General features: G+C 31.8%; 1 protein-coding gene across 1 annotated transcript in view; it reads right to left on the bottom strand.

The window, feature by feature from the left end:
* Window positions 1–5386: 5386 nt before the first annotated feature.
* Window positions 5387–24603, bottom strand: part of LOC107441727 (sodium- and chloride-dependent GABA transporter 2) — a 58431-nt gene continuing 39214 nt past the window's right edge. Inside the window, exons 7-14 of the mRNA XM_043052055.3 lie at window positions 21315–21418; window positions 20315–20439; window positions 19480–19592; window positions 18368–18499; window positions 18188–18290; window positions 15126–15226; window positions 12453–12623; window positions 5387–9491 (exon numbers count right to left, since the gene is read on the bottom strand). Coding sequence (XP_042907989.2) covers window positions 9396–9491; window positions 12453–12623; window positions 15126–15226; window positions 18188–18290; window positions 18368–18499; window positions 19480–19592; window positions 20315–20439; window positions 21315–21418 — 945 coding nt within the window. The 3' untranslated portion in view covers window positions 5387–9395. The remainder of the gene's footprint in view (window positions 9492–12452; window positions 12624–15125; window positions 15227–18187; window positions 18291–18367; window positions 18500–19479; window positions 19593–20314; window positions 20440–21314; window positions 21419–24603) is intronic.

Raw genomic sequence — 24603 nt, forward strand, 5'->3', positions numbered from 1 at the left:
TTTTATTTCCGACTCCTAAGATTAATGGGGTAGCTCTAATCTGGGGAATACGATGCCAATATAGTTAGCATAAGGTGACAGCCAGAGTTTGAACGCCTTGATATAAATTTTATTATTTACATTTAATGTATATTATTACATTTAATGTATACTATTTTAAGAACTTTTAAAGCGAATTGAAAATTTTAAAATTTGCTAGTCCAAAGATAATTTCATGCCAAAAATAAATTTATCATTTTATTTTGTAACAGTCGGAACACTTTTGATTTGTAAGATATACAATTCTTCACATCATTTTAAAGTATGTATCCTATAATGACGAAATACAAAGTTTGAGCGAAATCGGTCGAATAGTTACTGAGAAAGGATTTTTAAAAAAAGTGAATATTTAAAATTCAATTTCTCAGAAACTATTGAACCGATTTCGCTCAACTTTTGTATCAATGTATAGATCGACATAAGCATAATATAGCGCAGATGCACAATACATATAAACACATATTGAATTTTTCAAAAAAGTAAATTATTTGAAATTTGATTTCTCAGACACTATTAGATCGATTTTGAAATGTAAAATTATCTTGCTTAAAATTATGCAAAAAATTGTATACCTTAAATGTAAGCTAAACAGAATTTTTTAACCCGCCTCATATAGTATTTGCGACAGCATCGATTTTAGCGAAACCTGAGTTAACTACATAGAGTGACAAGGACAAAATAAAAAATTTTAAAACAATGTTTTATAAATATTTTTTAGCATATTTATATGTTTTCAGAAATTTTGACACCTTTCCCTTTACTTAATGTTACTATCTAAGTTCTCATATGAACCAAAAAATTATAAAAAAATATTAAAGTGTCCTCCAAATGACCTCTTCGAATGCAGCTATTAATAATAATTAGAAAGCAAAGTAGAGTAATTCCTATAAGCGACGTAGACAATCGTATAGATTAAATGTAGGCTACTCAGAATAATTTAACCAGCCTCATATCGTATTTGCAACATTATAGTTTTAGCGGTACCTTTGTTAACTAAATAGAGTGACAAGGACAAAATAAAATTTTAAAAAAATATGTATAAATTTTTCTTAGCATATTTATATATTTTTAAAAATTTTGACACATTTCCTTTTACTTAATACTAACATCAAAGTTCTGATATGAACCCAAAAATCATAAAAAATTATTAAAGTGTCCGCCAAATAAACTCTTCGAATGCAGCTATTAGGAATAATTAGAAAGCAAAGTAGAGTAATTCCTATAAGCGACGTAGACAATCGTATACATTAAATGTAGGCTACTCAGAATATTTTAACCCGCCTCATATCGTATTTACAACATTATAGTTTCAGCGGTATCTTTGTTAACTAAATAGAGTGACAAGGAAGAAATAAAAAATTTTTAAAGAAATATATAAATTTTTCTTAGCATATGTATATATTTTTTAAAATTTTGACACCTTTCCTTTTATTTAATACTAACATCAAAGTTCTCATATGAACCCAAAAATCATAAAAAATTATTAAAGTGTCCGCCAAATAAACTCTTCGAATGCAGCTATTAATAATAATTTGAAAGCAAAGTAGAGTAATTCCTATAAGCGACGTAGACAATCGTATACATTAAATGTAGGCTACTCAGAATATTTTAATCACCCTCACATCGTATTTGCAACATTATAGTTTTAGCGGTACCTTTGTTAACTAAATAGAGTAACAAGGACAAAATTAAATTTTTAAAAAAATATATAAAAATTTTTCTTAGCATATTTATATATTTTTTAAAATTTTGACACCTTTCCTTTTTTTAATGCTAATATCAAAGTTCTCATATGAGCCCAAAAATCATAAAAAATTATTAAAGTGTCCACCAAATGACTCCTTTCAACGCAGCTATTAATGATAATTAGAAAGCAGAGGAGAGCAACGCCTGCAACCGAAATATACAATAGCATACATTAAATTTAGGCTACATAGAATGTTTTTAACCCACCTTATATAATAATTTCATTATATTCGATTTTAGCGATATTTGCGCTTACTATATACAGTGACACGGGCAAAAGAAATTTTTTTTTAAAAAAGGGTTATAAATATTTTCTATCATATGTAAATGTTTTTAGAAATTTTGACACATTTCCTTTTTCTTAATATTAATTTCTAAGTTTTCATTTGAACCATAAAATTGTAAAATATCATTAATGTAGTTGTTGTCCTTTTCGTTAATAATTGTTGTTTCTGTTAAGTCTGCTTCGTTTTTGAAACCACACCTTTTCTGAGTATTTTTATTTAGTTTGAAATTTCCTAAGAGTATAAAAATGGTGCATCACTTCACTGATGGCGTTTAGAAAGTGTCACTTTTTCGTATTCCCTGTTTTAAAAATTATTATACTAAGATTCATATTTAATGCCCGAAATAACTCGAGATAGTGAACTGATAATAGATCTAATTTTTTTCACACAAAAATTTTTTTTTAATTTCATCTTGAAACTTGTGTATTATGTTTTGTTTTCGTTTCTTTTATTTATTAATGAAATTTTAAAAAATTTTGATTTTTGGCATTTTTTCTCTCAAAAAATTTGTAAGGAAATCGGTTAATGCTGGCTCATGAAGGTTGATATTTATCCAACTAAAAATGGTTACATATATTGCCATCTTTTGTAAGAAATTAAGGTGTTCAGTGTTAGGTGTTTAGTGTTAAGGTTAAGTTAAGGTGTTTAGTGTTAAGAAATTAACACTAGATTGCCTAAGGAAGTCATTTTGACTGCCTTTAATTTCAATTAGAAAAACAATGATGTAAATAATGATACAATTTCTCAGAATTTTAAGACTTTTTGTACAACGTCTAATTTTTTTTATTGTTAATATGTACTAATAACTTGTTATATAACTGTAAGTAATATAAAAAATGTTAAAAATTAATTTTAAACAAATTTATTACGCATTAATTACGCAATACATTAATAATTGGGCAAATTTTTAACAAATATTGGTCAGGATTTTCAGGACACGGCTTAGTTTTTCGTTGAAGCATTAGTTTTAAAACGCTTTATAAGGTATTTATATATTAATACTAGAAAGACGGAAAATTAGTATATACAGTAGAGAACCGATTATCCGGAACGATCCTGTATCGCTATTCCGAATAACTGATTTTTCCGGTTTTCTGAATCACTACAAAAAGCCGTTTTTTTTAGTGTTAAGCCCAACTAAAAAAATAAAATATTTGGAAATGATCTTAAAAATAAGAAAAAACGAACACTAATGATTATTTCTGAAATGATGGTAAGGTAAACATCTTTCAAAAAAGAAAGAAAAATCCTAAAATCCTATGAGGAAAAAAAAATTTTTTTAAAAAATTGCGGGAAAATTTATCGAATTTCGTTCCGGTTTTATGGTTTTCCGGTTTTCTGATTTCCGGATAACGGGTTCTGTACTGTACCTATATTGCCCAAAAGCAGTCAAAATGACGGGATTGTGAATGCGTAAATGAATTTGTTTAAAAAATTTTTTCATATTTTTATATTACTTACAGTTATATAACAAGTTATTAGTAAATATTAACAATTAAAAAAAATTATACGTTGTACAAAAAGTCACAAAACTCTAAGAAATTGTGTCATTATATACATCATTGTTTTTCTAACTGAAATTAAAAGCAGTCAAAATGACTTCCTTAGGCAATCTAGTGTTAATTACGACAGCATTTGGCATTTATTAAAAGTTTATAGGAATCCACTTTTTTTTTAACCTATTGGTTTGACTATAATCAAACATGACGATTTAAACGAATTTTTTTGAACTTAAAAGGTAGTTAGGTAGATAGTTACTTTATTAACGTCTCACTAGAGTTGCACAATGGGCTATTGGTGACGGTCTGGGAAACATACCTGAGGATGATCCGAAGACATGCCATCATAATTTTAATCCGTGGCAGAGGGGATGGCTCCCCTGCTTTGGTAGCCCGACGTCCTGCGTGAAGTTGAGCACATTACCGTAGAAGTTTACTGAGGACCGATACCATGCACCCACGGTCCCTACGCAGGCTGATCAAAGTGGTCAACCACCCGCTTACTAACCGCAGCCAGTGATGCTTGAGTTCGGTGTTCTACTGGGAACCGTGTGTTTACAATCAGTCCACTGCGAGACGAACTTAAAAGGGAAAAAAAAATCAGTTATAGCTATTAGTGCACTGTCGAGAAAAAGAGTGACACAAAACTTTCTTTTTTTTCGTTTTAAATTGAATTATTAAATTCTTTATAATAATAGTTCAAGGTTTGCGCATTTTTAACTATAAAATTAATATATTTGTAATTGCAACTTATAATTCATCTTCCCAAGAAAAATATTATTATTAAAAAAATTTAATAAATGTAGAAGATTTTAATGCATGGCCTTTTTGGTTGAGAAAAATTTAATTTAAATAAACAAAAAATCAATATTATCTTTATAAAATAGGAATTGTACTGAATTGATTCCTAAATTACATCTTTACTCTTTATTCTAAGAATATCTGATTAGTTTAATCAGGGAATATCTGATGATATGTCACATTGTCTTAAGAGACTTTTTGTAAAACTAAAATATAGTGATTTTTCAAACATTTTAATACTATGTATGACCTGATTTGTATGACTATGATTTTAAAACATTTTAATACCATGTATGTTACTGTGAATGACCCAAATTGGTGGTTGTTGACTTTCACCGGTGCATGTTGACAATTTCATACTCACTTTGGTAAATGTCCGAAATAGATTCTAAGGTGTCACTGTCCGGTATGCCCTACATCAATGTTTTTCAAGGTTCAGTGCCATTGCCCGGTATGCTCTACATCAATCTTTCTTTAAGGTCAAGTGTCACTGCCCAGTATGCATTTAATCGGTACTTCGAACACTGATGTTTCTCCTAATCTATCCTCAGCAGATATTAATATATCGAATGAATATAATAATATCAACGAATAAATTAATATCAAATCGGATATAACAAATATTTCGGACATTCAATAAAGTGTCTACGTAATTGTTGACATTAACCGGTGAAAGTCGACATTCTCTTTCTTGATTTTGATCATACACGGTAACATATGTACTTGTTTTTATTTTATTAGATGCTCAGAAACAAATGTTTATCTTTAACACCTGTATTCCAAATGAGTAGGTCATTACACTCACTGAATTCTAAAAAAACTTTATTCAGGCGAATGTTTTACGAATGAGGCATTTCAATTTAGATTTTGTATTTAAATATAACACACACAGGCAAAAGTAATATAAAGGAAATGAAGACAAGTTAATAATAATAATTCTAAAAAATCATTTTTTTCGTTGTTGAGAAAATGATGTTAGGACATTAAACAATGAATATGAATCAGATACTACAATTTAATAAAAATAAGTTTTATTGAGGCATTTGAATTTAGATTTTGTAATAAAATATAACACACACATGCAGAAAGTAATATAAAGGAAATGAAGACAAGTCAATAATAACAATTTTCTAAAAAAAATTTGTTGAAAAAATGATGTTAGAACACAAGAAAAAACTTAGAATATGAATCAGATACTACAATGTTATAAAAATAAGTTTTATTCAGGAGGTTAATGAAAACTTTTTAACATCTTCTTATTCATGTATTATGATATATAAATATATTATTACTCCCCAGAAATTGTGACAAATTTGCCTTCATTTAATCTGTTTTCCTTTTTTTAAAGTTATCGAAATTTTTTAATCACAGATTCAATCAAATTTTTAATATAAATATTATGACTGACACCTCAATGTTATGGATTTAAAAAAAAATTTCTTCCTGTAACCTTCTAATCAGATATTTTACTGTGAAGAAAAATGTATCTAAGTTCACTTTTCATAACAGATTTTTACAATAAACATTATTAAAATAACTACTAACTGGTTACAAATTAATTCCAACGGAGATAAAATAATTTTTCACGAGATTCTTTTTATGCAGGTCAGATTAAAGGTTCTTGAGTCTTGCGACCAAATCAACTTCAACACACGACACTTTTGTTAATCGTTTCCTCTCAACCATATTTTATTTTACTCTTACAGACTAATCTTTATTTCACCATAAAGAATTTAGCTAACTGATATCGATAATTACTAGATTATAACCAATCGTTTAGGCAGAATAATATTTTCTAACATTTTGTTACTTCTGTTATTATTTCCTCAAAACCTTATTCGTTGTTTCCCTAAACCTTATACCTTAAAACCTCATTGTTTTCTTAATATTCATGCCGGCAATTTTTCCGTCTCTTCATTTACACAATTGCTTTAATTTTAACATTTTGACGAGATAAACCTGCTTTATTTTTAACATTTTGACAAGATAAACCTGTTTCATTTATAACTTTCACAAATCATGCACCAAAATGCGTGTAGAATAATGTTTTTTTTCTCCATAAATTATCACTCTTAAATGTCACAATTTCTGAAGAATTACCCATATATATTGTGAAAAAATATATCTTTCAAACACAGACTATATGACTATATAAACAATTAGCTACATTACATCAAGTATTATTTACAAGAATACATCATTTGAATATGAAAAAAATACAAAAATATGCAAAATATACAAACTTTGTTTACTAAAATAGAGGAGATTTTGTTTTATTTAAATACTAGTATGAAAAATAAATGTTTTATCAACATTAATTATGAATTCCAAAGATAAAGAAATTTCCTTGCAGTCAAAAAAATCTCTACAGTTGAGAAAAAGTTTTGTGTATAATTTCTTTAAAATGTAAAATAAAATATTTTTAACTTCTATTAATTAAAATCAATTCAACAAGGGTTCCATGCTATAAGGTGGATTTTCAAATCTACTTTATTTCAATTTAATAATCATCAGCACATAAATAACAAAGCTCTTTTAGATTTGAAGCAGCAAAGCATAATTTAGATCTATATCAACGAAAATGTCTTACAAGTTGGCTTCGTTTAGTTATAAGTAATAAAATAGCACATTTATTATCAACTAAATTAAAAAATACAGAATACTTATCATCCATAAAGTAATTTGAAAAGAAAATATTCAGCAACCATTTCACTTTTCAATAATAGCATTAAAAACATTGATTCACTAAACCTATTGTCAAAACGTGTATTTAATGCCGCATGTCAAACCAGTTCATCTTTCTCATTGATATTTCATTGATATTTTGTTTTTCGAGAAGTATTTAATATTATTAGAAATATAATTATTTAAATTAAAAAAAAGCTTTTTTATTTAAATAATTTAAGCTTTTTTATTGTTCATGAATAATTCCAATTTAATTTAATAAAATTTTCTGTGGGTGGAAAATTATTAGGAAAATGCTGATATACGATTGAATGAAAAACAATGTGAATAATTACAAACAAAGGTTCTGAAATAGACTTACTACATTTTTGGTTCTACACGGTGAAAAATGAATGCTTAAATTTCACGAAACTTTCTGCGTTTTTGATGAAACCGTTTCTTGGTATATGCTCCGAGTAAAAATTTCGTCAAAGTGACGAGGAAATGAATTTTGTCAAAATTAAAGAAATATTTCGTCATTCTACTTTTTTCCGAAAAATAATAATAATAACCCTCGTAGCGGAGCCTATTGTATCTAATTATCACTTTATCATGGAACACCTATATGGACACCATATAGGTGGATTAATGTCACCCAAACAACATAAAAAAGACTGATGGAACAGAGAGATTTATTTCACCTATGCCAGTAGCGGGATACGAACCCGGGATCTCCCTGGTACTAACGAGGCCAACTCTTTGACCACTATATAGCCGGTCGGCTTGATCATCCCTTTAGTTTCGATCGTTTAGTCTTAAATCTCTCACAACGCCCAACAATGAGATTCCGTAATCGAGGAAACATTTTCGTCATATATCTGAAAGTTCGCGTTTCGTCATAAATCACGTGATTTTGTGACGGAATAATTCTCAAAACTAACGAAATTCAGCACAAAGATTGCTGAATCGACAAATGTGAGTGTTTAATTTCTGAGACTGTATAAACAAAAACTTTTATTAGTGTCTAAACATAAAAAGAGACAAGCACAATGGTAATGAAGGTTCCTTGTTTACAGAATCGAAACTATAGTATGTCCATTTCGGTACCTTTATTTGTACTATGTATCACGAAGTATACCCTCTCCTTATTTATTTGACACCGATACATATTTCACACCGTTTAATTTCAGAGAATTTCTGAAAAAAATATTATAGAACTCTAGTATATAAGGTTTAAATTGCGTCTTAAGAAAATTAAAAGGTTAAATACATTATTATTTTTTTTTTTTATTTTTACAAAGAACACCTATTGACTGTGTGAAAACTCAAGTCATAAGCATTGCAGCGTTTTCACTAAAAAAACTTATTTAAATTGTGCAATCAAATTTCGATATCACGAACTCAAAGGAAGAGTCCTCTCAATTATTTTTTCTTACAATTTAGCCAAATGGCATTTTAAAAATTGCATCAACTTCACTTCCTTTTTAATACTCCTTCGCTTGCTGTTCCGTCAACTTGCTCCCTTTCTGATTCTACCCAATCGTTTTGCCACGTAAGACAAGTTTCTTTACTATACATCAAATTAGCTATTTTATGATTTATTTTTTATCTACAGATACCAGGAATAAGGGGGGAAATCACTGAAAAAATTTCATCCTCCTGGCACTACAGCCCTTGCAGAGCCATTGAACCATTCTTTTCTGTTGGTCTCCTTTTTCTTATTGTTAATCATTTTAAATATTCCGAAAAATACATTGGGTTAAAATAGTATAAAAGTCTGAAAATATTAAAAAATAATTGGCTAGCAAAAGCATGAATAAAATAAACTAAGCACATAAAAATATTTAAATAATAAAAAAGCAAGCGATAAAATTAGAATAACAATTTTTAGATCAACAGAGTTGTTGGTTTAATAAAACTAAGAACTGCTTCTTAATATAGCTTGATACATTATAATAGCTTATATTTTCTATTCCCAGCAAAGCGAATGAGATTTATTATTACTTTTGATAGTAATGAAAAAATTTGAGTTATCGGAGTTCGTGATATCGAGGTATGTATAAATATCAGCTGTACAGCGTTCAGCGCTACTCGAGAATAATTTTGTGAAGAACATGAAATGAGCTGCAATTTCTCTCCCAGTGTCACTATATACAAAATAAATATGAATAAATAGCATGATATTAGTGCTTCAATGATAAAGTTTAATACACATTTCTTTACTTGGCTCGCCCATCAGCTATCAGCTGCATGGAATGTTTACATCACAGTAAACCTTTTTTTGTAAAAAAAAGCACATCACAGTTTCCTTTTTTTCCCTTCAAACATAATAAAGCTAAATGAACTTAAGCACATCTGTCTACACATAAGTATTCTCCTGTAGTTGTATGTTAACCATGGATGGAGGATTGTTGTCATCTCTGTCCAGTACTGGTGTCAGGCCATTTTGAATTCTCTGCAATAAGAAAAATCATTTAATTTCGAAGATTATTTATTTACAGACAGCATGATTTAAATTATTAAAATACAGGGCGCTGGCCTCTCGCTCGTGAGAATGGGGGTTCGAATTCAGCAGACGGAAGACTCCCTATGTAGTAAATGGTGACCGGTGCACGTTAAATCTGTCGGGTCGAGCCGCGATGGCTATGGGGATAGGGCTTTCGCCTTCCAATGAGGTGAACCGGGGTTCGATCTTGGCGATGGCTAACCGTGGAAGGTTCTCGTGGTCTTCCTCTCTATGTAACGCAAATGCCGGTTAGTTCCATCAAAAAGTCCCTCACGAAGGCAAACTTTTCCCAATACTTGATCCAGGAGTTCCATTGTCTTCTGGATTGGTTTAAAAATTACAAGGCTACTGAGTTGAACATTAGTAGTCGTAAACCCAAAAATTGGGTCAGCTGTTCAACGACGGATATAATATAAAATCTGTCTGGTCACAAAGTTTTCCATATTCCCATAACAAATTACACATCTGGGGGTACTGAATTGGAGATTAATCGTTCTCTGGTTCAGTTCAAAATTACGTTCTGTGGATGAATGAATGGACGTAAAAGTGGGTTCGCTCTATAATGGATAACGGATGTGAGGTATGGTTGTGGTAGAAGTTGAAATCTTAGCCATAGATGGCGACACTGGAAAACAAGAACAATCGTACCTCTTGCCTTAATGACGTACGACAGCAACAACAACATTTGATGTTTATTTATTATATTGCAATTAGTACTTGTTTAAGTGCTTCATATCGTTTATCTTCACACTATGTTTCGTTCATTTGCACTGAGATAACTCATATATTGTAATAAATATATTGTTATATGCTATAACTCATGTATTGTAATTAATTGTGGTTAATTGAGAATGCTTCAACTAGTATTCTACAAATGATATTAATTTTTTTCTTCGTTTTTTCCTACTTTAACAGAATTTCGTTTAATCAGAAATATGCTGTTAGTTAATTTTTTATTCATGTTTAATCTGTTCTAATCTATAATTTTTACTTATAAATTTTAGTTTAGTCAAATGCGTAAATTGAACTACTCGTATTAACAAAAAAAAATTTCAATGACTTTTCCTAGCCTTCTTAAACGTATACAATTTTTATTCTATATATGGTTATAATTCATAGCATGATAAAAATCAGGGCTGTCCAACTGGCGGCCCGCCAACTTCTTATTTAGGCTGATCGGCCTCTGTTTTCCCATTAAAATGTAAGCAAATTGTTTTATAATCCTTCTGTTCCATTGTTTTATAATTAATAATTCAACTATTAATTGTTACTGTATAAGAGGTAAGAGGTTATTGTTCCAACTTTTTTCAAACTGCGGCCCGCCAGGTGATCAGTGACCGGAATTCTGGCCCGTGATCTCTTTGCAGTAGGACAGCCCTGATTTAAATCATTAAAATAACGACATAAATGACTTCAATTTTTTTTTAAAAAGATCACTGATTTAAATCAAATATGTCTTTTTTAAGAGTATCATCGAATTAAGACAATTGACTTTTTAAAAATAAAACCTACATCAAAAAAATATTTTTACACATTATTATAAGTAAATTCTTTAGGGTGTGGTTTACATACATTGTTTGTAACCAAGTCTAGTTTAAATTTTTGATTAGATGCTTAACCCTTTCGCGACGCAAAGCGCGAAAGCGCGCTTACCGCTGAGGCCGGCAGTCTCTCTAGCGTGTGTCTCCCCAGGGCCGGAGGGTTTTTCGATGTTAAGCCTAATTCCATGAAATTACCGAAATATCAGCGCGTTGTTTAATATTGTTCTGTAGAGTATTTAAGTGACATATGCTTTATATATATTTCTATGGATACTTTATTTACTTAAGTTATTTCTTGTTTAAATGTAATATAAATATTAATAAGTTTAAATATTTCGCATAATTTCCTCTATTTCCAGCTCAGTTAAAAATTTTCGACGCTTCGACATTCTAACGGTAAAAAGAAAAAAAATTCAAGCCTACAAGATCTAATTATCCACTAAAAACTAATCCGAAAATCGAAAGTAGCGAGAGATAAAAAAAACTCCCTTACTTACTGTAAATAAATATCACGTGCTAATTTAAAGAGCCCTCATAAAACATTCCCCCCCTCCTCTCCTTCCCCTAAAAACCACGTGAATGTACTTTCATCTTGAGTAGAAGGTCAAATCTACATGTATCTGAAACCATATGGACATACAATGCCATCTTTTGGAAGAAATTTCATTTTTTAAAACGTTCCGAAACGCTGGCACAAATATGTGACGGTCTGGGGAGAACGAGAAAACTCTCTGACACGCGGGTGTGTCGGCCGGGAAGTGAGCGCGTTTCTTGCTGTCACATATATGTGACAGTCGGCTCGAAAGGGATGCTTAAGGCCTGTTTAGACGATTCAAGTTCTTGGACGAAGATTGATTGATATTAATGGAAACTTGTTTTGCTTTGAGCTTGGATCGATCATTCAAGTACTTGATCCAAGTCCTTGGACTATCATAGAGCATGTTCTACTTTCCATCCAAGTCTTTTCTCCCTTAACCAATCAGCGTCTTAGGTTCTGTGATGTCAACAAGCAGGCATCAGATTATGTCATTTTGTTGTCTGTTTTCATATATTTTAGTCCAAATAAATTGATCTGTTACGGTTTATTTGTGTTATTATGATTTTATTTGAATTTATTTAGTAATTTTAAACTTAATGTAAGCATTATTTTATAATGCTGGATATGAACAATGCGCATGCGCAAGTTTTTCTTTCGACCAATCAGTGACATTCAAGAACTTGGATAATGTCGACGAATCATCCAGTTTTTTGGACAGAGAAATTCCTTCAATTTCTCGGATTCAAGAACTTGGACCGTGTAAACAGGCCTTTAAAAAGAGGCACTTTAATCAGTGATCCTTATTATATCCTATTAAGAAAGCAGTTTTACCTGTTTGAGTGTCCCCTGTGCTGTGTAGATGTAGTAAATGATGTAACCAGGGATCCAGATCATGGAGGAGAGGGCAATGAGCCATCCCATCATTTCACCCCACCAAGGATATCTGTACACTTGAGCATAGACAAGGGGGGAGTAGTCAACAATGGAAAAGAAGAATATACCCTGCAAAAGATTGATTATTGATCAGTTAATGTGTTGGAAGAGAAAATTTGTAGAAAAGACAAATTATATCAGCCGTGATGGCTCAGGAGATAGAGCGTTCACCACCAATGAGGTGAACCGGGTTCGAATCCCAGCGATAATACGAATTCCACACCCGGCTTGCACCGACTACATTTCTGACGTAAAATATCCACAGTGGTAGACGGAGCATAGGTTAGAGTCCCCTTGCTGTTGGGCTAACCATGTGAGATTTTCATGGTTTTCCCCGCCATGTAACGCAAATGCGAGTTAATCCCATAAAAAAAAGCCTTCACGAGGGCAAATTTCTCCCGATACTTGATTCCTCGAGTTCTTTTGCCTTCTGGATTGGGTTTAAAATTACATGGACACGGAGTTGAACATTGGCAGTCGTAAACCTAAAATTGGGTCACCTGTTCACGATAGTTGTAAAATAAAACATCAATAACAGGAGTTATTCTCCTGGGCATTGTGTCGAACAGAGATTGGATAGCATGGACAGGTACAGCATTCCATGCAGCTTCAACATTATGCCACAATTCATCGACCGTAGTGATTGACGAGTGGTGGCGTGCCAGTCTTTCGGCAACCATTGAACAGAAGTTTTTAATTTGTGAGAGATCAGGAGAACGTGCTGGCCAGAGCAACAGGCGAACATGTTCTGTGTCAAGGAAGGTTAGGACAGCATACCCTCCAACTACTACGGAATTTCCGTAGTTTCAGAAATCTTCTTTTCAGACGGTAGCAAAATTAATGTCTTAATATTTAAAAAAAATTAATTTTAGCGTAACTTGTCCACTATTACTTATAAAAGTGCAGGCCATATGGCTAGATTCTTAAGTTCTGATAAAAGTTTTATGAGAGATCCATTTGCTTTAAAAATTTCTATTTTGGTTCGCTACCACTAGAAAGAATTATTTTCAAAATCCTCATAAGTTGGAGGGTATGAGACAGTACGGGCAACACGTGGCATTGTCCTGCTGAAACGTAGCGTTATGGAGGCCTCGAAGATAAGGCAGCGCAACTAGTCCTAGCACATCAGAAATGTAACGGCTGCTGTTCAAAGTGCCGATAATGCGGACAAGAGGCGATTGAGACGTGTATCCAATGGAGCCCCATACCCATTACTCCAGGTGATGGGCCAGTATGACAATGTCGAATACAAGCTGCCAATGGGCGTTCTCCACGATATTGCCAAACACGGATGCGGCCATCGTGATGGTGTATACAGAACCTGGATTTGTCTGAAAAGATGACGTCATGCCATTCCTGCGTCCAGGTTCGTCGTTGATTACGCCATTGGAGGCGCTCCTTCCTGTGATGTAGCGTCAAGGGTAGCCGAAGCCATGGTCGCCGTGCTGACAGTCTATGCTGCTGCAAACGTCGTCGAACTGTTCGAGCAGACACTTGTTGTCTTGCAAATGACCCCAATTGTTGGCTCAGAGTTCGTGACGTAGCTGTACGATCCCTTAAGGCCATGTGGATAGCATGTCTGTCTTCTCGACTGTTAGTGATGGGGGGAGGGGCACTGAGATCCTACACAGCGTTCCATATGACCGTCATGAACCCATCGATTCCATATTCTGCTGACAGTCATGGGACCTCGATCAACGCGAGCAGCAATACTTCGGTATGATAAACTGAAATCCCGGTAGGACACAATTCGACCTCGATCAAACTCAGACAAGTGCTGATAGGCATTTCTCCTTCTTACACGAGGCATAACAAAAACTTTTTTATCCAAGAGCAACTCTCAAATTCAATTTCTGTATTAGATTGTTGTTGTTGTTGTTAATTTACGTCACACTGGAGTTGCACAATGAGCTATTGGCGACGGTCTGGGAAAAATCCCGGAGGATGATCCGAAGGCATGCCATCACAATTTTGATCCTCTGCTGAGGGGATGGCACCCCCGCTTCGGTAGCCCGACGACCTGCGCGCGAAGTCGAGCACTTTACGGTAGCATAGTTTAACGAGGACCAATACCGCACACCTTCGGTCCCTACGCAGACTGATCCAAGTGGTCACCCACCCGCACACTGACCGTAGCCAGTGATGCTTGACTTCGGTGATCTGCTGGGAACCGTGTCTTAACGATCAGTCCACTGCGGGACTTCTGTATTAGAAACTTACTGTCAAATCTCTTCTTTTATACACATTGTAGGTGTCGCTACCGCAGCCTGCTTTGCATGAGTGCGCCTATAGGCATACCACAACAAGCTCTATCCGTCCTGCAAATTTTATGTTCGTGGTGTGTCGCCTTCCTGGTCTAGCAATTTTTATGGCCAGTAGTGTATATATATAAATGAGGTTTAAAATATCTTTGAAGTTTACGATGAACAGGTGAGATACGTAACGTTTCATCAAAAGAAGCAGAACAGTAAAAATGTTCAGCCAATGTCAGTGTTATAACTGACTAATCCATTCTACAAATTTATTCCTTAATGATCTAATAATACATGTCTCGATTAGAAAGATACTTACAACAGTTCCAAGGGGAATCAATATTTTCCATCCCGTTTTCAAAAATGTGCCTGGATGGAAACCAATCATTGTATTTATGTTCTTTGAGAGCCTCTCCGTTCCTGCAAAGAATTAAATTTCGATACATAAAACTTTCTCTTAATCTAAAACTAAGTTGTTCTATTGGCTTATTAGCAGAGAAGTGAAAATAAAAATTTTTTTCTATTTTTTTAAAATTTTTATCTTGAATGATATCAATTTAGTTAAAGTGAAATTCCAATGTATATCGGATGTGAACCATACTTCAGAATACCTATGATGACGATCGGATCGCAATCTGTTTCATTTGAAAGATTACTAGTTTTGAAAAATCAATTAGGTGAAAAGCTAGTCTCCCCTTTATAAACACTGTAAAGATGAACAGTACTAAAGAAAACCTATCCTTCCAATAATTTATTCTCCGAATCATCTTTTACGGATATAAACCGTTCTTCCCCGGCGGTCTTAATTTGGATATCTTTTCTTCCTCTTTTTTAAATAGTTTTATGTGTTCAAATTTTTTTTTAAGATTCATGTTAAAAATTGTAAATTATGCACAACTATTATAGCCACAAACAATTTTGATAAGATTGATTTTATTCAAAAATAATATCAAACAGGAAGAAAAACATTGCTGTTTAACAAACAATCCAGAAATTACGCATTTGTGTAAATTTTTTTCTTAATTTTGAATAAAATACTTCATTCTATTCCAGTACAATTTGAGTGCACTAATATTACGCTTGCATAACAAAGCTCTGTTTTTCAGTATCAAATAGCGACAAATTTTCTTTAGAATCTAATGCATTTTATATTTAAGTACATATTAAGTACATATCACACACTTTTAGATTTGTTAAATAATCGTAGTTTGAAAGCACATAATAAAACTTTTAGTTTTATAACTTGTAAAAAAGTGAAAGGAGAGATTGCCAGTAGCATAGGAAAAAATATTTTTTTTTAAAGGAAAGAAACAACAAATTGGTATTTTATAGCAAAAAGCAAACGATTTTAAAACCGAAAATTAAGAAACAGAAATATTAAAAACGTAAACGAAGAGATTGCCAATACCGTAAAACCGAAAGCTCAAATAGGTTGAATTTTTTCTCTTATTAATTTGTCAACATCTGAAGTGTGCCTCACAAGTTTAGAACAGTTGATTTTAAAGCTCCTAGAATTAAATGTAGTCTTCGGCAAAAGAATTTTCATCAGATTGAAATTCTTTGATTTGCGTTGAGAGCGTTGAAAATGTTGTTCGATTCCTCTACGTTCTATTCTTCGATTCCTACTAATCTATTTTTCTATATGTTGGAAACTTTTGTTCTATAAGTTTTTGTTCTAAAAATTTCGTATTCATTGGTTCGAAATTTAAACATTTATGAAGAATCGATGATTCAACTTTTTTTGCACTTTCATTATCTAAAGTATTTACGCCAATAAATCAGTCGCCTTTTAATGGATTAAAACAAATGAAGCTGGACAAGTTCTTCGTTAACTGATACAGTTCAGAATTTTATGTCTAAGTTTTGTGTTTAACTCCCGCCTTATTTCTCATGTTGTGAAAAGGATGTTTGTGCCCTGGAAACATTCGCCGTCAATTTCTCAAGTGAGTAAAACTGTATATATATTATCCTAAATTTTAATTTAAATAATTAAGCGTTTACTTTAAATGATCATAATTTAGTTTAATTTACTAGTTATAATTTTTCGTATATTAAATATCGCAGTTTTTGGAGAAATTGTGCAAGAAGTTATATTTTTAAAATTCGATTTCGCAAGAACGGCTAGACCGATTTCACACAAATTTTGTATTTTGTCATGTAAAATTACATAACTTAAAATTATGTAAACAATTTTATACCATACAGTTTAAAAATTTTTCGACTAATATTAAATTAAATATTAATAAATATTTACTAAGGGTTATTTTTTGCATGGAACTATCTTTGAATAAACGGATTTTATAATTGTGTGCATAAATTTCTCGAGATATAGATATGCAAGGAGTAAAATAACATGAAGAGAACCAAACTTTGGACCGTTCTGCTGAGCCACCTATTGTGATCATATTTTTCAGATTGCGATTACTAGCTATGTTTTGAGGGTCGGAAATCCGAATCCGTCGGGAAAAAAAGATATATTTATTCTAATTTCTCATTTCGTAATTTAAAATATCGTCTGCACTAATTAATTTGAAGTCTTCACATCTTTAGATCAAAAATTATTCAAATAGGTCTTTTATTTATTTATTTATTTATTTATTTTTGCGCACTGTACATAATGTTTACGACCTCATTTCAACCCGGGATTAATATTTTTTATTATTAATTAAATTTGTATGAAGCATATATTTGTGGGAAAAAATTAATTGATCTGTTTATTCTTATAGTTTTTAACTTTAACCAATGCTTGTAATAATTTTTATTTGAAACAAAATTTCCCTTTTCCTAACAATTAAATTGAAAGATTTGCTTGAATTATTTGAATAGAATTTATTTGAAAATATTTTTAAGATTTTCAAATAACTGTCACCCAGGCGTCAAAATGAGACTAGTGTCACAGTGGCGTCATTGTGTGACGAAAATATGACATTCAAATCTCAACAGGATCACCATGTGACGAAGATGTTACATATTCAAGTCTCAATTTGATCACCATCAGACAAAGATGTAACATATTCACGTTTCAACTGGGTCACAGTGTGGCGAAATTGTGACATTTACGTCTCAACAGGGTCTCCCATAAAGTTGCGACATGAATATGTCACATCTTCGTCTCACGGTGATATCACTGCTACAGTTAAATGTCTCATTGTGGTCTCTTATTGACGTCTGGGAAACGTCAAAATGTAACCTTTTAAAACCCACACATTGACGTCGGAGAGGTCACATGTGACTTCACAAACAAGTCTCCGTGGCTGTCGCATTTTTGATGAAATCTGATAACGACGCAATCTAGAAATTATCACCAAAGTCAAATCTGTTCTAGATCTAGAAATAATCACGTTCTAGATAAAGTTTAGTTCAGGAAAGAGTGACCCTTACCATATATCCAAGAAATGGCTACAGTCTGGAAGAATACGACGAAGAGTAAAGATATTCCACTGGCAGAGTAAAAATCCATCAGTTGGAAGAGATACATACCACCCTGTAACGGAACGATGAATGAATTAATTATTTCGTCTCTATAAAAACAAGAAATATATTTGAGGGAATAAAACTTACATTAGTGACCATAGGCAATCCTAGAAGAAAGAGAGCAAAACAGACAATGAAAGAGAAGAGTTTTCGTCTAGGGGTTAAATAATAGGGCCATTCATCAACCAGACTCGATACCAACGCCTCTGTTGTACAGAACTGAAAAGAAAAGACGTTAAGCATATAAAATTAGACTCTTAATGATTTCGTTCAGAGTGGTAGACCATGGAAAGGAAAAGTTACTATTGAATAACCATGTACCCCAAAAGAAAAATATTTAATTAAGCTTAAAAGTCTTTATAAATCTTCAAGAAAGATTAAATTTTTATCGAATTTCCCAAGTTTAAATAAGTCTTGCTCAAAAGAAGATTTTTTTTGAACAAGTTAAAAAAAATTACAGAAATAATTTGATATAAATATTTCTTTCAACTGGGAAATAGCATGTCCTGTTCCCTCCTCTCATCAAAAAAAAAAAAATGTTAGATTTAGTAAAGATTAGAAATAAAAGTTAAAGCAAAAGTAATTTTACTCGTTAATAACGGTAACCTTATGTCAATATATCAATTCAAATAGGAAAAAAGTTTCAATCTTTTTCGAACTCTTGAATTAAGTTTTTTAAACTTAGTTTTAAAATTTTCAAAATATAAAAATTTTTAGATACAATATTTTTAATCAGCTAGTCTTTCTGTTTCTTCTTTTAATTATTATGTATGTAAAAACTCACGAATTCATAAAAATTCATAAATTGAAAATTCTGAAATAAAAAAAAAAATTTTTAAGAATCATAAATAAAAATAGCCCTTTCAGCTCGTCAAATTTTAGCTCTTTCCTCTTTCTCTTCGTCTAAGAAATTTTTTTGTAACAAGTTTAACCGTTGATAAATTTTGAATTAATAAGTGTATATTAAGTATCCAATGTACATGTTTTCAACTCACCTTCGTAATTTCAAGTTTCTAAGTCAAGTTTAACATAGTCTTACAACCTAACGAATAGAATAACTTAATCAATTTTAATCTTGGGTTACCCATTCTCTGTAAATAAAGCACAATGTGATACTGGTGTCCGGATACTTTTGTCCAGATAGTGTATTATGTGGCGATACTGATAAAAACAACAACTTTGGAGTAAGATTTCATTACCTGGCTGTTGATTCCTAGGACGCACAGCATCATGAAAAATAGCACAGACCATATGGGAGAGAGTGGTAAATGCAGCACAACCTCTGGGTACGTTAAGAAGGCTAATCCAGGACCTGAAAGTAGTTACGTTCGGAGTTTATACATCCTTTTCAAAAACGTACAGGTCGTAAACTAATTTATTTACTCCAAGAAAAAAAAAGATTTATTACTAAAATCTAACGAATTATTAGTGTGACGAGAAAGAAAAAGTCAAAACCTAAGTAATGAGCAGTGGTGGCTCAAGCGCTAGAGTGCTCGCCTCCCAATGAGGCGAACACTAGTCATAAAAAAAGAAATAAGGGAATACTTTTCGATATTTAGATTTCTGACATCTCGAAGTGGAAAGAGAAAAAATAATATTCTGAAAATATTTTGTCAAGTAATTGCAAACAAGTAGGTAAGAGAGCTATTGAAAATTAAAAACAATTACGGATAAAAGCGTTCAGTAACTCTTTTTTTTTTCTTCAGTAATTTCATAAAAATAACGGAATACTTTAAATAATTCAGATTTCTGTCATCTCAAAGTTGAAGTTGAGAAAAAAACAATGTTCTGAAAATATTATTAAATAGGACTTTTACAGTACTTTCATTTCAGTAGTTCCTTTTTATTCCTAGTCAAAAACAATAAAGCAAGCCGCAGTGTACGGAATGAAATAAACAAACAAAATTGTACTGAAATGTTTGAATGACTATTAAGAACGCAAATTAACTACCAATCGTACCTTCGATACAAATAAGAAACTAATCTTCGTAGATTAAAAAGATTAAGGAAAAATAGAAGTATAAATATACTAACCTGATTTGACTGCTTCAGAAACAGCAATACCTTGAACATTAGCCATGTAACCAAGAACTGAAAATATAACAATTGCTGCCAAAAAACTGGTCAAAGGATTCACAATACAAAGAAGAATAGAATCCCTAAATAACGAGAAAAAAAATATTAAAATCAATGGATGAAAGATAATAAAACTTTCAATAATATTAGGAAAAGAAATTGTTAATTGTTAACAAAAATTATTTATTCAAATATAATTTCCTGACAGAAACCTAGTCTCTCGATTGCTCCGTAACAATTTTCGTTTCGTACCTATAACTTGATTGTTACATCAAAACATTTAAAAAAAAATATTCATAATGAATACAATTATAGCTTTCCAATTTATAAAATTTAATCCTAAAAATTCTGCTTAGTTAACACTGTAATATCTAAATCATATTTTTTTTTCAATAATTTTAAATCACTATAAAAATTTCTTACATACTTTTAACCAAAGAGATTAAGTATTAGTTAAAAGAAACAAAATTCTTGATATTTATTTCTATAGAAATTTAAATAGTTATTTTGTATACATTATTTTAATTGTATATTTTGACTGAACGAGGGTTTTTAAAAATAACAATTTTACAGAATAATTAATAAAATGTCAATAGGTCCTTATTATTGCTTAATAATCGTAAAACAGTATCTAATCATAAAATATTACAAAGGTGACTAATTAATAATATAATTAAGAAACACAGCTTCTAGTAGTAACCCTTTAATTTTAAATAATAATAATATAAATAAGAAATGTAATATTAAAAGAGAATAACATTAGAAGGGATGATTAATAAATATTACAAGTAGATAGCGTTATACTATTATTAATTTTACGCTGATGATCAAAGACAATTCTATCTTCTTTGCTTACTAATAATCAATCATGTGTTATTTCTAACCTATGAGAACAGTAAGATGTCAATTATCTTTTTACATTATACAAAAATATAATTTAAAAAATAATTATATTAACCTGTAGAAGTTATGATGAAACTTATTGTAACTTCCAAGATTAATGACAGATCCGAATCCGATGCCAAAAGTAAAAAAGACTTGCGTGCCGGCAGAAATCCACACCTAACCAAAAATTTAATAAATAAATTAATCAAATCTTAAAGATAAAAATAAAAATTAAACAAAAAACACACACAATTTTTCCTAAAAAGATCCGTGATTGCTTAGGGGATAGAACGTTCGCCTTCTAACGAGGTAAACCGGATTCGAATCCCAGCGTTGGCTGGTCGATACGAATTCCGCATCAGGCTTGCACCGACCACAGTGCTGACGTAAAATATCCTCAGTGGTTGACGGATCACAGGGCTAAAGAGATCACAGCACTATTCTCTTTAGCCCTGGACGGATCATGGGTTAGAATCCCCTCGCTGTCAGGCTAACCATGGGGTGTTTTCGTGCTTTTCCTCGTCACGTAACGCAAATGCGGGTAAGTTCCCTCAAAAAATTCCTCCACCTTTTTTCGATTCTCTCTCAATACTTGATCCAGAATTTCCCTTGTCTTCTAGATTGGGTTAAAAATTACAAAGCTACGGATTTGAACATTAGTAGTCGTAAACCCAAGAAATTGGATCAGTTGTTCAACGACGGTTATAAAATGGAACAAAAAAAAATCTCCTAAAAAAGCAATGTTTACATCAATCCTACAAAACTAACAAGTCTGAATGGCAATGCATTTAATTAATTTTAAAAAGTAGGATCAATATTTGTGATTGTAATTTATTAACGATTGATTTATTTAAAGATGAACAAAAAACTACCGAAAAAAATCCATCCTCATTAAAATTAGTCCATGGATAAATCAATTAAATAAATATTCACTTAATAAGTAGCGATTTCTAATGCATATTTGACAAGCATTCTAAAAAAAATAATTTTGAATTAGGGTTTGTCTTGAAATGTTCTGACCGCTATTATTCTGAAATAGTTCAATGGGTTTTAATCTTAAGAAAAGGTATTCCCTCGCTTTTTATTTCTATAAATAAACGATTTTGCGTTAAATAAAATGTTTTGAAAGCAAACTTTTAATAATCTACTCATGCGCAGACTTTACTATTTATTGTAACTTTTTCATCAAAATGAAAACTCAGATTAAATATGTATCAGGAAATTTCGAATCATTTTAAGCAGAATGGTCCCATGATTATCAGCCGCACAGTTTTGAGCGCGCACCATCATGACTCGTTCTTGAAGTGTGATTTTAGAGGGAGAGGTTGACGGCAACGCGAAAAAGAGGCATCCATTTTTGAAGAGGGTGTAAACTAGTTTCCCAAATGCTTTTTCATGTAAAAATTACTTTTTGTTTTGAAAAAAAAAACAACATGCCAGTTTTTCCAAAACCTGTTCGGTTTCTCTTAAGGCCTGGTTTCTTAGGACAGGACGCCGTCAGCTGGAAATCAGCGCTAACCTCTGATTGGTCCATTTGTGAGTTTGATAGTATACGTCATCGAACGCTCATCTTGAACTACAATTGCCGTCCAACTCAACTGCAGTTGGATTACAACGTGACGTTAACCACAGAAGCAATGGCGGACAACATCCAACAGCACATTAAAATCAGCCATGATTTTGATTTTGACATTAAACATAGCTTCGTCATTAAACATAGCACTCTTCATTTAGCTCAGCTATAATGTGTTTTTTCTTGGACAAAGTCATTATTTGTTCTCTAAAACACTGGTCGACAATAACAAAATCAATACAAATTCAAAATAACCCTTAGGAAAATTTGCCATAGAGAAGCCTATGGTAATCTATGGCAACCTATGGCTACCATAGAAATTTGTATGGCAAGATACCATACGCCTATGGTTACCATAGAGATTTGTATGGCACAACACCATAAGCCTATGGCTACCATAGAGATTTGTATGGCACAACCCCATAAGCCTATGGCTACCATAGAAATTTATATGGCAAGATACCATACGCCTATGGTTACCATAGAGATTTGTATATCAAAACCCCAAAAGCCTATGGCTACCATAAATATTTGTATGGCAGTATACCATAGATTAATGGTAACCATAAGGATTTGTATGGCACGTCACCATTGGCCTATGGCAACCACAGAAATTTGTATGGCAGTATACCATAGGCTAATGGTAACCTTAAAGATTTGTATGGCAGTATACCATAGAGAAAAGTTGATCTAGATCTCCACCAACGAAACAACAACTTCTATGGAGTCCTCAAAAACATCTTCTAAAAGAAATAAATATGCATTATTTCACCCCGAAGTTAATTAAATTCAACATGTTAACCCACAAGGCATTCCTGGTGAGTCTTTTCCGGCCTCCGGGTGGCCAATTTTTCCATTTTTGAGTGTTTAAAATCAGATGTTCCATTGATTTAGGCTTAGAGTATCAGACCGCCATATTAACGTGTCATCCACTACAAGTGGAATCTTTCGCAAACTTTGGCTACTTATTTTAATATTTTTTCAATCTCATTCTTGGTCAAAAACAATTTATTGCAAACGCCTATGCGATTATCTATCTGAATTTATTAAGTTTTTTAATTTCCGGCTGTCTGGTACTTTTATCAGCGTTTACATTCTCATTAGTTTTTTATTTTATTTCCACTTAGGTTCTTGCAATGCTTTTTTACATTATCTTACATATGTTAGGGCTTTATATTTATTTTTTGTGTTTAATTTTTGCTTGCCATTAAATTGTTTTTTATCATGTCTCTGTGTTTTACTATTTTACAACTAATATTTCTTAAGTATCCACATATATTTGTACAATGTTCTGTTACATGTTTATACATAGCTTAGGGTCATCACTTAACTAGATTTGCTGGATTACTGGTTGACAATTGTTTTGCTTCAATATCATCAACTGAACAGTCCCTAGCCATATCATCTGCTGCTATAACCAAAAATGCTTCTAACAATTTAATCTTTCCTTAAGTTTACAACTTTTTCGGTTTTTATACCCTTTAATTGGGTATAGTGATTCCCTATACCCAATTAATTTTTATTTACTATCCCTGACCAAGTGTAAATTTGTCAATAACAATTATTAATTTCACCAATTTTAATCATGTCTTAAACATGTTTTGTATTTACCAATGTTTCTATATTGTGTTCTCTTTTCTAAATGTGCTTAACACAACTCAACATAAATTTTCTGAGTTTTTTTATCCCTCACTAGTAGGGGATCAACTAATTTAGCCTGTTTTCTATTCTTAGCTTTTCATAGTCTAATACCATCTTTTTTATGGATAAAATTTTGTTCACATGCCAC

This window comes from Parasteatoda tepidariorum, chromosome 2, assembly GCF_982258835.1.
Source record: "Parasteatoda tepidariorum strain Cologne lab strain chromosome 2, Ptep-v5.0, whole genome shotgun sequence".
Taxonomy (NCBI): Eukaryota; Metazoa; Arthropoda; class Arachnida; order Araneae; family Theridiidae; genus Parasteatoda; species Parasteatoda tepidariorum.